The 16,473-nt window shown below is 48.2% G+C and overlaps 2 protein-coding genes across 3 annotated transcripts in view; one reads left to right on the forward strand and one right to left on the reverse strand.

Annotated features, from left to right (window-relative positions):
* LOC101950650 (cytoplasmic dynein 1 heavy chain 1-like) overlaps positions 1-5,130 on the forward strand; it is an 82,998-nt gene extending 77,868 nt beyond the window's left edge. For both annotated transcript variants that reach the window (XM_065593601.1, XM_065593600.1), the window contains exons 76-78: positions 3,326-3,494; positions 4,079-4,206; positions 4,746-5,130. In XM_065593601.1, coding sequence (XP_065449673.1) covers positions 3,326-3,494; positions 4,079-4,206; positions 4,746-4,874 — 426 coding nt within the window. In that variant the 3' untranslated portion in view covers positions 4,875-5,130. The remainder of the gene's footprint in view (positions 1-3,325; positions 3,495-4,078; positions 4,207-4,745) is intronic.
* Positions 1-16,473, reverse strand: part of LOC135983199 (uncharacterized) — a 372,285-nt gene that overhangs the window by 224,105 nt on the left and 131,707 nt on the right. The window lies entirely within an intron of this gene.

Genomic DNA, 16,473 nt, shown 5'->3' on the forward strand with positions numbered 1-16,473 from the left:
TAGAGTTTCTGCTGTCGATCCCCCGTGGTGTAGACCTGTGGTAACTCGACCTAAGGTATGTTGACTCCAGCTACGTTATTTATATAGCTGGAGTTGTGTAGCATAGGTTTACTTACCGCGGTAGTGTAGACATCGCCTTACTTACTGTTCTTTAAAGTGTGATGCAACCATGTATTCCCTGTAGGTGTGTGCGCGTCCAGAGCACCAAAGCAAATAATTTATGTACTCCTAGTCAAGTAGGGGTTGCTCTCATGCCCTGTGATCCTAGCCTCTACTGTGGCTATATAAGGTTGGTGCACCCCACGCACTGCCCCCCCCCCCAACCTCCCTCATTTCCTTTGCACCACATGTCAACAGTACAGACTCCGATGCAGAGGGGGGGCTGGTGAATACACATCTGCATCACATCCAGAAGAATAGAAACAGTTACTTACCTGTACTGTAATTCCTTCTTCAAGTAGATGCAGCCGTGGATTTCATGTAGGTGACTCTCAAGCAGTAATTGCAGGAGGTGAGGCTTAGAGTATGTTTAAACAAGGGGTGCAGGATTACCTTCTCAAAGTTTTCATCTGATTTGGATTTAGCGTTAGTGGCATAGTGGTTTTAAACATATGTACACAGGATCTAGTGGCAGCCCTGCAAATTCCTAATATAGGAGCATCACTTGGAAATGCCATCACTGTTGCCCAGGCCCTTTGAGGAGGTGCAGTCTGAGCTGCTTCGTATGCTGTCAGGATATAGGAAGTTCTCCACCTTGAGATCATCTGTGAAGAGACTGCTTGCCACTTCATTGGGTTCACATATGAAACAGGTGAGATGAAGAAAAGAACTAAATGTTCCCATCTGTAAAAGGCTAAACATCACCTGACATCCAACGTGTGAAGATGCTGCTCATCTGGGGTTGAATTCGGCTCAGGGAAGAACACTAGTAGAGATATAATTTGTTTCAAGTAAAACTGAGAAACCACTTTAGATAAAAATTTATGGTGCAACTGCAGAGTTACTTCCTTTTTGGAAAATTGTTTCTCAGGATGATCTGCCATCAGAGCTTGCAGTTCACACACGCTCCTAGCAGATGATGTTGCCACAGGGAAAGGAGCTTTCTCACAAAAAGGGAGAAAGGAAGAGATATGGGAGGCCAAACCAATAACCTGAGGACATCAGAGAATTGATATTGTTTCTGCCACATTGGAGCAATGAGGGAGAGCTTGGCACGATCCAGTTTCAGCTTCAGAGTGACCTCCAGGATGATTGGAATTGGAGGAAAAAGCATACAGAAGTTCTGATTCCCAGCATCAGGTGAAAAGCATCAATTGGGGACCTGGACTGAGACCCACGCCCTCAAGAGCAAAATAGATGGCATTTCTTGTCTGCCTTGAAGAACAGGTCAGAATTCCCAAACTGCAAAGAGGTACCGCAGGACACTGGGCTTTTTAGACCACTTGTAATTCAAGGAGAAATTTTCTGCTGAGGGGATCTGCCAGGCAATTCTGGATCCCAGGTAACTGACAGGCCACAGTGATTGGTGTGTTGCAACACTGCCAGAGTCTGATTACCTTTTGACACAGCACACTGGAGTATGCATCCCCGTCTGTTCACTTAATACATCATGTCACATATCGGGGGGGTAGCCATGTTAGTCTGTATCCACAAAAACAACAAGGAGTCCGGTGGAACCTTAAAGACTAACAGATTTATTTGGGCAAAAGCTTATGCCCAAATAAATCTGTTAGTCTTTAAGGTTCCACTGGACTCCTTGTTGTTTTTATAATACATCACGGTGCTATTGTTAAGGATGCGCATGCTGAGTCCCTTATGTGTCTGACAAGCACAAAGTTCCAGGACACTGATTTGCAGAGAAGCTTCCTGTTCCGACCACAGGCCTAGAACTTTCTGTGCACTCAGGTGTGCTCTCAGCCTATTAAGGAGGCATCAATTACAGTAGTCCTGGTCGACGGGGACCAGGCGAAGGCAACACCCTGGCATACGTTCCCTGAACAGTTGTCCACCATAGGCAGAGGAAGTCAGACCAGTTTGTCCAACAGATGATGGTTCAGCTGATAGACCAACGTCAGCCACATTTGAAGAGGACAAAGGCATAACCTGACATATTGGACTATCTGTGTGTATGCAGCCACATGGTCTAGCAACCTCCGGCATACTTGGGCTGTGGTTGAGGGTTGAGACTGCAGTTCCAGACATAGGTGGTGAATAATGCGAAATCAGTCAGTCGGCAGAAATTCTCTCAAACTCAGTCTAGCAGGGTCGCAATGAACTCAGTACTTTGAGCTGGCATCAATGCCGACTTCCCATTGGTTAAGATGAGACCTAGACTCTCGAGTAAGCATAGTGTGAACTGAACATGAGGACTTCTTTTCTGGAGTTGCCTCTCTGTACCAATCATCCAGATACAGGAAGATATGAAATCCCCTCTTCCTGAGGTATGCTGTCACCACAATTGTGCAATTGGTAAAAACCCAAGAAGTGGAAGATAGAGCAAAAGGGAACATAGTGTACTGATAGCACCCCAACCCGGGAACGGCGTTGGTACCAAAGAGGAATGGGGAGTTAGCACTTGTGGGATTGAGTGAGACACAGTCCTACCCGGTACCAGAAGAGGTGCCAACACTGAGGTCAAGGGCGGTACTGAAATCGACAACCGGATCTATTGTCAGGGCAATGACTGTACTACTGACTGTCACAACCCATAATTTGAGAACCGCTGATCTAGAAGAAATAACGCTCAGAAAACTGAGACTAAAACATGAGGCAAGAACAACACTCAGAACTCCGATTCAAGCCATGGGCAGTGAGAAGGAACTGAGGAGAGTCAGGGAGGTGCTGCCTTTAAATACCCAAGGGATGAGTCCCAAGGCATGAGCACAGCCTCTATGGGTACTGCTAGGCAAAGTTCTCCGGTTTTGGTGTGCTGGGCACGTGCACGGAATAGGCTGCATGTATTCAAAGAAGACCATACCTTATAGCACAGCCATGTGGGAAATGTTGACACACTTGAAAATTCGTATTTCTAATTCTACTTGTATATGTGCAATACAATTGCGTACAAATACTGAACTCTTCTGAAACTGCTAATTCTTTCCTATAAAACATACTTTAGGATTCATAAAATTGTTTCTACATGTGTATGTTAGTAGGAAACCATCCCTTTGAGGATAAATCTTCATCTGAGGAAACATGCCATACATAGTTTGCAAGATGGTCCATATTTTAGTGCAACTCTTTGTTTAAAGAGAGATTGAATGTAGCTAAGTGCCATTGCAGTAAGTACTATAGAAACTTCTAAAACATACAATTCTTTTCATAGAATATCCATGTGTGCCTGGGTGGCTTATTCGTACCTGAGGCTTATATTACTGCTACAAGACAATATGTGGCTCAAGCAAACAGCTGGTCCCTGGAAGAACTTTGTCTAGAAGTCAATGTTACAACTACTCAGAATGCAGTCCTGGATGCTTGCAGTTTTGGAGTCACAGGTTAGCTGATGTGCTTTTTACAAGGTGGAAGGGAAGGAAATAAGTGGTATTAGCCCGTAACACTGGGAATTTTTCTTCTATAAAAATGCTGGTATGGACCATATCAAATACATAACACCAAGGGGAGTTAACAAGCACAGTGTAAGTTTGATTGCAGTTGCACTAGAAGTAGCATTGGAAGTTAATTTCTATGGGGGATTCTGCATTATTTAAAAACATGTTAATGGAAAACTTTGCTATGCTAGTGCACAGTGGTTGAGAATCCTTATGAATGAACATTGTCAGTAGTAGTGCAATATGGATAAATGCAAATAACTAACATTAGTCTATGTTAGAAGTAGCGCTCTGGTGGCTTTTTTTTATTCCTCTAATAGCCTTCACTGTTGCCTTTTCTGGAGTACTTTTTCATCTGTATAAATTAGGTCTCCCATTTTAACAGTAGGTCTAAATATCAATGACCACACTTTAGATGGGTGAATCTACCTCTGGACTTGAAAATGGAGTGGAAAAGGAAACTTCCTTTAAATGTGCATACGCTTCCCTTTCAGGAAAGACCTCAAATGTTCATACTTCTTAACTCTTAGGTTTGAAGCTTCAGGGAGCTACATGCAGTAACAATAAACTGTCCCTTTCAAATGCTATATCAACGATATTGCCCATAACACAGCTTCGCTGGATCAAGCAGACAAATGCAGAAAAAGAGGCTAATGTGGTAAGTAATGTGGAGATAAATGTTTTGTCATTCTGTGTCTCCTTTCAGTAGTGGCTCATCAGCTTTAAATTCTACTTTCTGGTGCCCTAGAATAAAAATGAGAAAATACCTGCTTCCATTTCATTAGTCTTACATTTTGCAGTACCACAGATGTTCCTTTCCAATGTGAGTTTTCAGCCTGGAGGTTACAATTCCTAGGTTACAATTCCTTGCAAACAGATCCAGCATTGATCCCACTCTCTTTCTTTGTGGCTAGCTGGGGGTATCAAGAAATTTAAACTCGGGTAGCATTGGGTCCTTAGAAGTCTGAACAACACCTTAGAAAAGTATTAGAAAAAGTACACTTTAGCCTGGCAGGTTGGGAGTTCCTCCTTACGAGTACAGTTGATCTTGGTTGGGGGAGGATGGGCAGAGTCCAATTTGGAATGTCTCTATTCATAATTTCCAGTGGTGGGGACCTTTGCTGTCTTCCCTTTGACTTTTAGCTTGCATTCAGCTGTCTTATCCACATTTTAATAAATGCCTAACTTCTTTTCCAGGTTACATTACCAGTTTATCTGAACTTCACCCGTGCTGATCTGATCTTCACTGTTGACTTTGAAATAGCCACCAAGGAAGATCCTCGCAGTTTCTATGAACGTGGTGTTGCAGTCCTCTGCACAGAGTAACAAAATAACGCTTTCTAACCGGAAAATAGTAGTAAAATTCAGTGTCTTTAATCTAGTCTACCGTGTTAGTTTTAACTTCCAAGGGATGGTTAAGTTGTCAGAAGGATTGGTGTAAAGTTGACTTGATAGAGGCTGGTGTACTTGAAAGGTGATACTGATGATTTGAGGAAGAATTGGATGTGGTTTTTAGATGGCTCTAGTTACATGTGGTAATGTTTGGTGGTTTTTACTACATTAAATAAATTCTATAGTATGATTTGTGGTTCTTTATTTCATTTCTCAAAGCATTGTTCTTGCCATGACTTGCTCTAGAGAATTACTTCCATTAATGCTTTTAAATTTTCAAGGAATGGAGAATGATGGTGAAACATTACCCAGGTTTTCAATAATGAATGGTGCTAACGTACTAAGAAACCAGTTTTACCATTTGTGGCATGTAACTTGCAAATCTCCTGTATAAATCGCCTGTAAGCAGAAACAAGAATGCAAAAGCCAAAATTAATTCAGTGGAAAAAGTTGAAATTGAGCAAACACTGGTTTTCAAAAGGAAGGCAAGGGAGATGTCATGCCAATATTACTGTTACACAGGAGCAATGAACTGCACACATTGCTTAATCTACATGGAATAGATATGAACTACCTGCATACTTACGTGAGAATTACCCTGTACACAGAACACTAACTTTCAGAACAGTTTCATCACTTCCAGTGATACAGTAACCAGCACAGTGGATGTGTGAGGAAGTAACTTTCCATTAATATCAACATGCTTGCAGACACTTGAATTTAGATCCACTTGTTTTTTTTTTTTTAATGAATATTATTTCCACCTCTGAGAGCGGCATCATTGACATAGAGCTATTAGCTTACCACACTTAGAGGTGTGTCTCTTCTGATTGCATATGCTAAAGATATTGGTTTTATTCTGTTCATTCCTTAAAGGGACACTTAAGCTGACAGACCCAAAAATCTGACCCACCCAACCAAATAGCTTTTGGTTACACCGTAGTCACTAACATTTTAAACTCTGCTGCTCTCAAACTACATCCTTACTAGATTTTTACTTGTATGGCTCCTTTATCTTCAGAAATTTCTAGGACAGCGAAACAGTCTGCAATTTCTGAATACTGTCTCACTTGATCAATGTTCCTCATGCACAGAATCTGGTATTCTCTGCCTCTGAGGAGCTTTTTATGGGATGTGAGTTCTGAACATGGATGTTGCCTCTAACATTCTTTCCAGTGAAGTGCATAATTTCCTTGTGCCCTAAAGCTTACTAGAAGGCCCCTAAATCTTCTAAAAGCCTCATCCAATGAGACTGGTATTTAGACTGCAGAATGTTGCCACATGGAGCATCTGTCTAAACTTCCTGTGGTGTTTAGGTAATTTGAATATCAAATGCATAACAAAATTTGCATTGGTAATTAGAGATTTGCTGTTCTGTATTCCCATTTGGCATTTGAGACCTCTGAACTCCTGTACCCAGGGAAACACAGGTCTTAGATGGGCTGATCATGTGGCTGTAAGAACTCAATGAGCCATGCTTACACAGAGATACATATGCAAGAGTGTACTGGTGGGGGGAGCACAACCTGTTCTGTATTGGGAAACTGTAGCTCTTAGACTGATGGCACCATATGGCTTGTGAGTCTGTGGCAACAGTACAAGTAGCCTGTCATTGACCAGCAGCCTGATCCTTGGAGTGGGGGGTGTCTTCCATTGGGAGGGTGGACAGTATCAGCTTTTGGTGGAGCCTCACTAAGATTCATATGTGAGAACCTCTGAGCCCTGCTGCCTTAAAGGAGGAATGAAGAAAGTGCCAGGCTTAGAACAAATTACAGGGGGATGATTGAGCTGAAACCCTTTTATGATTCAGTTGATGAGCGAGCACTACTTTAGAGATTCTAGAGCTCCAATGAAAAAAGGCTTTAAGAGCTAGGTTCTGTAGGTTCTCTCTCAACTTCCACTAAAATAGCTGAGTTGTGCATTCACACCTGCCATGTTTAAAGATGCTGTTGTATACTTAAACTGATCCTTGCTGTAAGTTACATGTAGGCCTTGTATAGATAACTGAGTTTCAGACCACTTGACAGTATATTAAAGGCTATCCACAAATTAGTTCTAAAGAGTATTTTCACAGGATGATCAAATATGGATCTTAAGGTTAGAGCTCTTCAAAACAGTTTATGTATGAGTAAAGATGGACCAACATCTATTTAATGAATTTTATACAGTCTGACCAATCTTTATCTTCTGCATGGATACTATATATAATTCCCTTTTTACCACATGTTTCTGTTATAGTTACAATTGGTATATTACAGATGTTTTTGATCTTAGTATAGACTGTGGGGGACAGGTGTCTACCCTAAAAAACACTCCCCTAAATGCCACTAGTTCATATGTGTTTTTTAGCAGTCTCAGCAGGCAAGCCAAAACTGGCTGAACATGGAGACAGTATCTATGACCCCTCCTCACTGGTCATCCTACAAGACAGGCCTGAGGCATAGTGTGGGCAATGCAGGGAAGCTTGTTCTCTTACCTCCAACTAAGATAAAACAAAAATGCAACTTTTTCTAAAGTGGGGTGTAGTTTTGAAACCATCTAGAAAAAAAATCTGTCTAAAGGAAGTAGCCTGTAAACCTCGATTATTGAACTAGGTTTGGAGCCTCAGAAAGAAGGAAAGAACCACAACAAGACAGGAGGAAGGAACTGGATGGATGGGTTCATTTAAGTCATTTTTACACAGCTCCCTGTGTGGAAGGAAGAAGCATGCCTGAAGAGGGCAAATATTAAGAATAATTTAGGTTGGTGCTAGAGGCAGTGAAATGGAAAATAATTTAAACTGAGGGAGAAGTGCCCACCCTGAAATATATAGTCTCATACAGTTGCTGAAGTAAATCAAAGGGTGGGGGAAGTTAAGCCCTTTGACACTATTATGGATTTGAAAGGAGAATGGGCTACTTTCCTGCCCTGATTGACACAGCTGGACTTGCATGTGTCAAATGACCCTAAAAGTGAGGACCATAACTCTTTTCACTTATCTATGTTACATGCATGTCTAAAATTTACAACAAAAATAATCAGTAAAAAGCTGAGAGATGTTTAATAGCAGCCTTGAGGGGTCATGAACAGAGCTACTGGCCTTCTGAGCCCATTCCTATTCTACATGGCTAGATGGGGGCTCTGAATTTTTTCTGTTTAACATGGGGCTAGGATTTGGTAAAGGTAGACACTGATCTATGCTATGAAGAATCCTCCAGCATTTTAAGCTTAAATAATGTTCACCACACACTGGAGGGGGGAGGGGGTTTAGACATTGTGCCCCAGCTTTCGACTTTGGCAGGTTGAAGGGATGGACCATGAGGTCCAGATTTCAACAGTTTGTTCACTGTCTCTAGGAGCAACTGTCAGCTTACTAGCAGTTGCAGAAATAAATCCCAGTGAGCTAGAGCATAGGTCTTTTTCCACCTCTAATTTATCTGAGATGAAAGTTAATTGTATCCAAAAAATTTTTACAGAAGAACTGAAAACATTGAGGAAAAAAATTGACTAAAGAACAAGGCTTATGGTGCTATGGAGATACTCCGTAGATGTAGTGGGAGGCACTCACCCTAGTGCCAGTTTAGTGTAGGCTTTGGGCTACTGAATCAGTCATGATAAAATAATTAACATTGCTGGTGTTTCCAAACTAGGCTGTATGCACCACACTGGAGCCTTGCTGTCACCATTTTATGGTTACACTAACATTGATTATAATGCCAGGGAAGAAAAATGAGCAGAAGCATTTTTATTCCCAGCAAATTTTAGCATTCAAGAATAGTCATCCTCCAGCACATCAAAGCTGAGTAACTTAGTTTTCCTTAAGCACAAGAGTGCAACCCTCAATGGAGTTTACTAAAAGAAACTAAACCTTCAACCTGCTCTCCATTCTGAACTTAGTGAACACTGTGACGCAGTAGGGAGTGGGGTGGATTGACCTGGGAATGTCATTTAGTTTTACTGGACTGTCTGCATGGTGGATGGGAGAGCAGGGGATGACTTTAGGTGAGGGACAGTACCTGAGCCTGTAACCAGAGCCAGGAGGGAAGTTGGGCCAGGTGCCACCTTCTGCCAGGAAACTGGACAAAGGGAGAGGAGGAGTCAAGGGGGATCTACTGCACCCCATGGACAGCGCTTCCTGCATTAAGTGACTGGGGAGCAGTAAAATGAAGGGGGATTGACAGGGACCAGGCGTGCTGAAGAGTCAGTGAGGGACGGTTTCAGGGGGCAATTAACCCCTGGGAGTGTGAGACCAGCAAGAAGGACTTTTGCAGTAACAGAGTCCCCTGGGGGATTGCAGCAAGTGGTCCCAGGAGCGGAGGAGTCTGCCGCTTGACCCTGGCAGAGAGGTGGTGACCTCGAAAAGGGCTGGCATACTAGGGGTCTCCCTGGAACTGGGGAGCAGCAAGCACCCAGGCCTGTGATTGGCCAGCAGGAAGATGTATGCCAAGTGGCTTAAGAGTGACCTGGTGGAGCTGTGCAAGCAGAGGGGGCTGTGCAGTGGGAGACTCATCAAAGAACAGCTGATTGCCCAGCTGGAGGAGGGAGATTGCTGGAATGAACTGATCCCTGTTTCTGAGGGAAGCAGCCGGGCAGATGCAGCGCAGGCACCAGTGTCTGTCCCAGCTGGGAGTGGTCAGCCGGCTGCTGAGGGCTTCCCGAGACCCATCTTTCCTATGCCTAGGGGAAGGGAGGAGCCCAGCGAATACCAAGGGCACCGTGACACCCCCAGCCAGCAGGGGATCCTCCCGGCGAAGCTCGGCATCCATGGAGCGGAAGCGGCTGGAATGGGGGAGAGAGATAAAACTGTGAGAGCTGGAAGATCGTGAAAAACAGAGGCAGCATGAAGAGAGACAGAGGCAGCATGAACTGGAGCTGGTGAGGCTGAGGGGCAGCAAGCCCCTGCCGCGGTGAGTGAGGGGGGACCGAGGACTGCACAGAGCTTTGCTAAGTGCATCCTGGCCCAGCGTAAGGAGGGGGAGGACATGGATGACTTCCTGGATGTCTTTGATATGGCCTGCGAGCTGCACCAGGTTGATCCTGCGGACAGGCTCCAGGTTCTCACCCCCTTACTGGACCCCAAAGCTGTGGCATTGTACCGCCAACTGTAAGGGGCGGAGAAAGGGGACTACGAACTATTCAAAAAGGCCCTGCTACCTGAGTTTGGGCTGACTCCTGAGATGTACCAGGAAAGGTTCCGGAGCCAGCGTAAAACCCCTGAGGTCTCATATCTGCAACTAGCTGTCCGCATGGAGGGATACGCCAGCAAGTGGGCAGATGCGGCCCAGACGAAGGAGAACCTGGTTAAACTGATAGTACTGGAGCAACTGTATGAGCAGTGCCCATCTGACCTGAGGCTGTGGTTGATGAACAAAAAAACCAAAGAACCCGCGACATGCAGGGTGGCTGGCCGATGAGTTTGTGAAGAGCTGGTCAGGGGGAGGCAAAGAGGAGTCCCAAAGAAACAGGCCGGCCATGATGCAGAGAGAGAGAGAGTCACTCTGGGACCTCCCAAAGGGGGAATATGGAGAACCCCCTTCCAAAGGGAACACCCACCATCAGGGCCAACCGGCCGACTCAAGGGGACCCACGGGACATGGGCTGCTATTACTGTGGCCAGAGAGGCCAGAGAGGCCACATACGGTCCCAGTGCCCCAAACTCAAGGACAGACTGAGCAGAGCGAACCCACAGAGGGTTATCTGGGTAGGGACCTAGTCAGACGAGGGGCAGGCTTCCCAGGCAAGGAGGGCTGACCGCTTCCCAACTGCACAGGAGAAAGGAGGGCCCCAGGCCAGCTCTGCTGGAGGGCTGGATGCCCCAGATTCAAAGTTCTCGGTTTACAGGGTGGGCGTGGGGCTGTCCCTGCGGAGTGAGTGCCTTGTTCCCCTGGAGGTGGATGGGAGGAAGGTCAATGGATACTGGGATACGGGCACAGAGGTGACGCTGGCCCGGCCCGAGGTGGTAGCTCCAAATCGGGTGATGCCCAACACCTACCTGACCATGACGGGGGTGGGTGGGATCCCATTCAAGGTGCCTGTGGTGAGGGTACACCTGAAATGGGGGGCCAAGGAGGGCCCCAAGGAAGTGGGGGTGCACCATCATTTGCCCACTGAGATGTTAATGGGGGGGGGACCTGGAGGACTGGCCAAGCAACCCCCAGGGTGCCCTGGTTGTAACCCGTAGCCAGAGCCAGCAAGGGCCACTACACCCTGACCTCGGGGAGGGTAACTTGCCCGAGGCGCAGGGCCCTACCTCGGAGGGGAGGGAGTACCCAGGGACATGGCTCAGGGAGGCGGCGGCTTCCGACCCATCCGGTGAGAGGGAGCCGGTCCCCATCCCTGTCCCAGCTGCTGAGTTCCAGGCCGAGTTGCAGAAAGATCCCTCCTTGCAGAAGCTAAGGGACCTAGCCGACATCGGTGCGGTACATATCATAGGGAGAGGTTCCTGTGGGAGAAGGGGTTCCTATACCGAGAATGGGCTTCCCCCAGGGAAAATGGAGTCATGGGAGAGCAGGAGGCAGCTGGTGGTCCCCCAGAAGTTTTGCTGCAAGCTACTGTACCTGGCCCATGACATCCCTCTCGCAGGGCACCAGGGAATCTGGCGCACCAGGCAGAGGTTGCTACAGAACTTTTACTGGCCTGGGGTCTTTACTACGGTCCAACAGTATTGCTGATCCTGTGATCCCTGTCAGAGGGTGGGGAAGACCTGGGACAAGGGGAAAGCGGCTTTGAGACCTTTGCCCATCATCAAGGAACCTTTCCAGAAGGTGGCTATGGACATAGTGGGACCTCTCAGTAAGATGACCCGGTCGGGGAAGAAATACATTTTGGTGGTGTAGATTTCGCTACCCGCTACCCCGAGGCAGTGCCCTTAGCTTCCATACTGTGGCGGATGCGCTGCTGACCATTTTCAGCCCAGTGGGGTTCCCCAAGGAAGTCTTGACCGACCAAGGGTCCAACTTCATGTCGGCCCTGCTTCAGTGCTTGTGGGAGAAATGTGGGGTCCAGCACAACTGGGTCTCAGCATACCACCCCCAATCCAACAGGCTGGTGGAGAGGTTCAACAGAACGCTAAAGATGATGCTGAAAACCTTTATGAACCAGCACCCGCAGGACTGGGACAAGTATTTACCTCACCTACTGTTTGCGTACAGGGAAGTGCCCCAGTAGTCTACTGGGTTTTTGCCTTTCGAACTGTTATACGGCAGGAGGGTAAGGGGGCCCCTAGACCTGATGAGAGACGAATGGGAGGGGAAGGCCACTCCTGATGGAGAGTTGGTGGTGGAGTATGTCCTGACCTTCCGAGAAAGACTGGCTGAGCTCATGGGCTTGGCCAGGGAGAATCTGGCCAGAGCTCAGAGGCAGCAGAAAGTCTGGTATGACCGCACGGCGCGGGCTCGTGCCTACACCACCGGGGATCAGGTGATGGTTCTCATCCCCATGAGGAAAAACAAACTACAGGCCACCTAGGAAGGTCCCTTCCGGGTTATCAAGCAGCTAAATGAGGTAAACTATGTGGTGAAGCTGTCTAACGGGGCACATCACCACCGGGTGTACCATGTCATGACAGGGGGAATGTGGTGTTGGCCGTGTGTGGACATTGGGAGGAGCAGGGAGATGACTCTTTAGTAGATCTATTCCCTGGGACAAGAGCTGGTTCCCCCTTGGAAACAATTCCCCTCTCTGATTGGCTGACCCCTGCCCAGCAAGCTGAGATCAGAGGGGTTCTGCATCAGTACCGACAGCTGTTTTCCAAACAGCCTGGATGCACTAATTTGACTGTCCACCAGGTGGAGACCGGATCACATTCTCCTATAAGATGCTCCCCCTTCCTTGTCACAGGGAAAACTGCTCAGGACCTGGAAAGAGAGGTCAGGGAGATGCTGGCTTTGGGGGTGATCCAGCCGTCTTCCAGCCCTTGGGCCTCGCTGGTGGTGCTGGTCCCCAAAAAGGACGGGTCTATCCGGTTCTGTGTGGACTATAGGAAGCGTAATGCCATTAGTGTATCCAATGCCTACCCCATGTCCAGGCCTGACAAGCTCCTAGACAAGCTGGAAGGCGCTCGGTATCTTACCACCATGGATCTTACAAAGGGCTACTGGCAAGTGCCACTGGATGCAGATGCCAGGCTGAAATCGGCCTTTATCACCCCTCTGGGGCTCTATGAGTCTCTGACCCTGCCTTTCGGCCTCAAAAGGGCGCCGGCCACGTTCAGTGCCTGGTGGATCAGCTACTGAGGGGGATGGAGAGTTTTGCTGTGGCGTACATTGATGACATCTGTGTCTTTAGCCAGACCTGGGAGGACCACGTGTCCCAGGTTAGACAAGTGCTGGACTGACTCCAAGAGCTGAGAAGTGCAAGGTGGGGATGGCTGAAGTATCCTACCTGGGCCATCGGGTGGGGAGCGGCTGCCTAAAGCCGGAACCAGCCAAAGTGGAGGTGATCAGAGACTGGCCCGCTCCACAAACCAAAAAGCAGGTCCAAGCCTTTATTGGGATGGTGGGGTACTATCGAAGGTTCGTACCCCACTTTAGCACCATAGCTGCCCCCAACACTGAGCTGTGCAAGAAGGGGAAGCCAGACAAAGTGGTCTGGACCGAGGAGTGCCAGAAGGCTCTCCGGGCGCTGAAGGAGGCTCTGGTCAGTGGCCCAGTTCTGGCAAACCCAGACTTTGACAAGCCCTTTATGGTGTTCACCAACGCCTCAGACACGGGACTAGGGGCGGTGTTAATGCAGGATGATGAAAAGGGGAGAGAGACCCCATTGTGTACCTGAGCAAGAAGTTGCTACCCCGGGAGCAAAACTATGTGGCCATCGAGAAGGAATGCCTGGCCATGGTGTGGGCCCTTAAGAAACTAGAGCCATATCTGTTTGGGCGACACTTCACTGTGTACACCGACCACTCTCACCTGACCTGGCTGCACCCGATCAAAGGAGCCAATGCCAAGCTCCTGAGGTGGAGCCTGCTCCTGCAGGATTATGACATGGACGTGGTCCATGTGAAGGGAAGTGCCAACGTGATAGCGGATACGTTGTCCCAGAGAGGGGGCCCTGAACTTCCCCAGGTCATGGGTCAGAGTGACCCTGCTCAGTTCAGTCTCGAAGGGGGGAGAGATGTGACTCAGTAGGGAGCGGGGTGGCTTGACCTGGGAATGTTGTTTAGTTTTACTGGACTGTCTGCATGGGAGATGGGAGAGCAGGGGAATGACTTTAGGTGAGGGACGGTACCTGAGCCTGTAACCTGAGCCAGGAGTGGGGTTGGGCCAGGTGCCACCGTCTGCTTGGGAAACTGGACAAAGGAAGAGGAGGAGTCAAGGAGGGGGGAGAGCCTGTGGGAGGGGGTTTCACTTTTGGGCTGACTGGGAAGAGGCAGGGAACCCTAAGGCTGAGGTCTAAGATCCTTGCCCCCCAGAGGGACCTGGCTGTACCTACACGCTCTGCTTGAGACTGTGTTCCTGTCATCTAATAAACCTTCTGTTTTATGGGCTGGCTGAGAGTCATGGTAAATCGCAGGAAGTGGGGGATGCGGGCCCTGACTCCCCCACACTCTGTGACAACACATAAAGAGATGAAATGATTTTACATTGTGGCCACTCATTAAATAGGTATATTTCCATATATTATCTCATAGAACTGGAAGGAACCTTGAAAAGTCATCAAGTCTAGTCCCCTGCCTTCACTAGCAAGACCAACTTTTGCCCCAGATCCCTAAATAACCCCCTCAAGGATTGAACTCACAACCCTGGGTTTAGTGGGCCAATGCTCAAACCACTGAGCTATCCCTCCCCTAAATCTTAAGTATTCTTACAACTCTTCCACCATAGAAATCCACAGGGCCACCCAGACAGATGGGGGGGCGGTAAGTGGGGCAATTTGCCCCAGGCCCTGCAAGGCCCCCCATGAGAATGTCGGAGGCTCCCCCCTGCCTTCGCCTCGCCTCGCCTTCCCCTATCCCCCGGCACCTCAGCACGCTGCGTTCCTGGACTGCGCTGCAGTGGCGTGGCTTGGGGGCAGGGGCGGAGGTCCTCCTGCTCAGAGCCGCGTGGTAAGGAAGCGGGGCTGCAAGCTCCAGCGGGCTGAGCGGCAGGAGCTCCTGGATACAGCTCGCTGAGGCTCTGGGAGAGGGGATAAGCGGCATCGTAAGCCTCTCTGAGCCGGGCACACCCCCCCCCTGACCCCCAGCTCCAAGCCCAGCCCCTCTGAACTGGACACCCCCTCAACCCCATCCCCCCACCGCCCTGACCCCCACTTACGAGCCCAGTCCCTCTGAACCGGACACACATACCCCAACAGCACTGACCCCTAGCTCTGAGCCCAGCCCCTCTGAGCCAGGCACCCTCCTGACCCCATCCCCCTATAGCCCTGACCCCCCACTTCTGAGCCCAGCCCCTCTGAACTGGACACCCCCCAACCCCATCCCCCGCCACCCTGACCCCCAGCTCTGAGCCCAGCCCCTCTGAGCTGGGCACCCCCCCCGACCCAGAGCCCAGCTCCCCACCCAGCCTTGGGCAACAGTAGCGCCACCCCCAGGCAGTGACAGCCCATTGGCACCAACCATCACCAAGCAACAGCCCATTATGTAATTGCAAATGTATACATACCATTAAAGCATTTGTTTTTAAATAATGTATTTTGTGTATTTTCAAATGATTAAAAATTAATTTTTGAATGTATTTCACTGGTTATTTTTTACATTTCCAAATACATGTTACTATAGTATTGCAACTTTTTTTTAAATGGAAGGGGCCCCCAAAATTGCTTTGCCCCAGGCCCCCTGCATCCTCTGGGCGGCCCTGGAAATCCATACTAGCAACATATATGCTCTAGCACACTTGAGAGTCTTTGGAGGATTTTTAAGCAGGGTGAAACTTTAGTGAACTTAAGACACGAAGGTTCTAACTGACTATGTTTATTTTACATGTTTCACTTGCCACACTTCCCCTCATCTCCATCTTGAGAAAATACAGTTAAAGAAGAGCACTAAAATTCAGGCTTGGTTTAAAGTAGTTTATTTCAACTGTAATAAAATACAGGTTATATACTGGGATAGTAGATTTGAAAAGAAGTTTAAACAAACATCCCTGTGGCTCTGGATGGTGCTGCAACAAAATACCCTTTTCTCACTCTCTTCCTGCTAATAGGCAAGTCCCACACCTCTACATTTGTTCAGTAGCAGACAATTTTACTAGTGCTGAGCAAAGGGGCTCTATGAAGCCCTTTCTCCTTCTCCAAAAAAAAAAAAATCTACTCCATACCATATGGAGGGGAAGGCAAAAAGAAGTAGCCCAAGCTAATTACAACTTATTTATTCTCCGGTAGGGTTACCATATCTAATAAATAAAAAAAGAGGACCCTCCACAGGCCCTGGCCCCGCCCATTTCCCCACCCCTAGCCCCGCCCCAACGCCACCCCTTCCACTCCCTAACTCCGCCCCCTCCTCCCTCCCACTCCCAGCCACGGGGAAAGGGCTGCCCCAGCGCTACCGGCTTCACGGTTTGCCGGGCAGCCCCCAGACCCTGCGCCCCCGGCCGGCGCTACCCCAGCACAGCTGGAGCCC

This window comes from Chrysemys picta, chromosome 4, assembly GCF_011386835.1.
Source record: "Chrysemys picta bellii isolate R12L10 chromosome 4, ASM1138683v2, whole genome shotgun sequence".
Lineage (NCBI taxonomy): Eukaryota > Metazoa > Chordata > Testudines > Emydidae > Chrysemys > Chrysemys picta.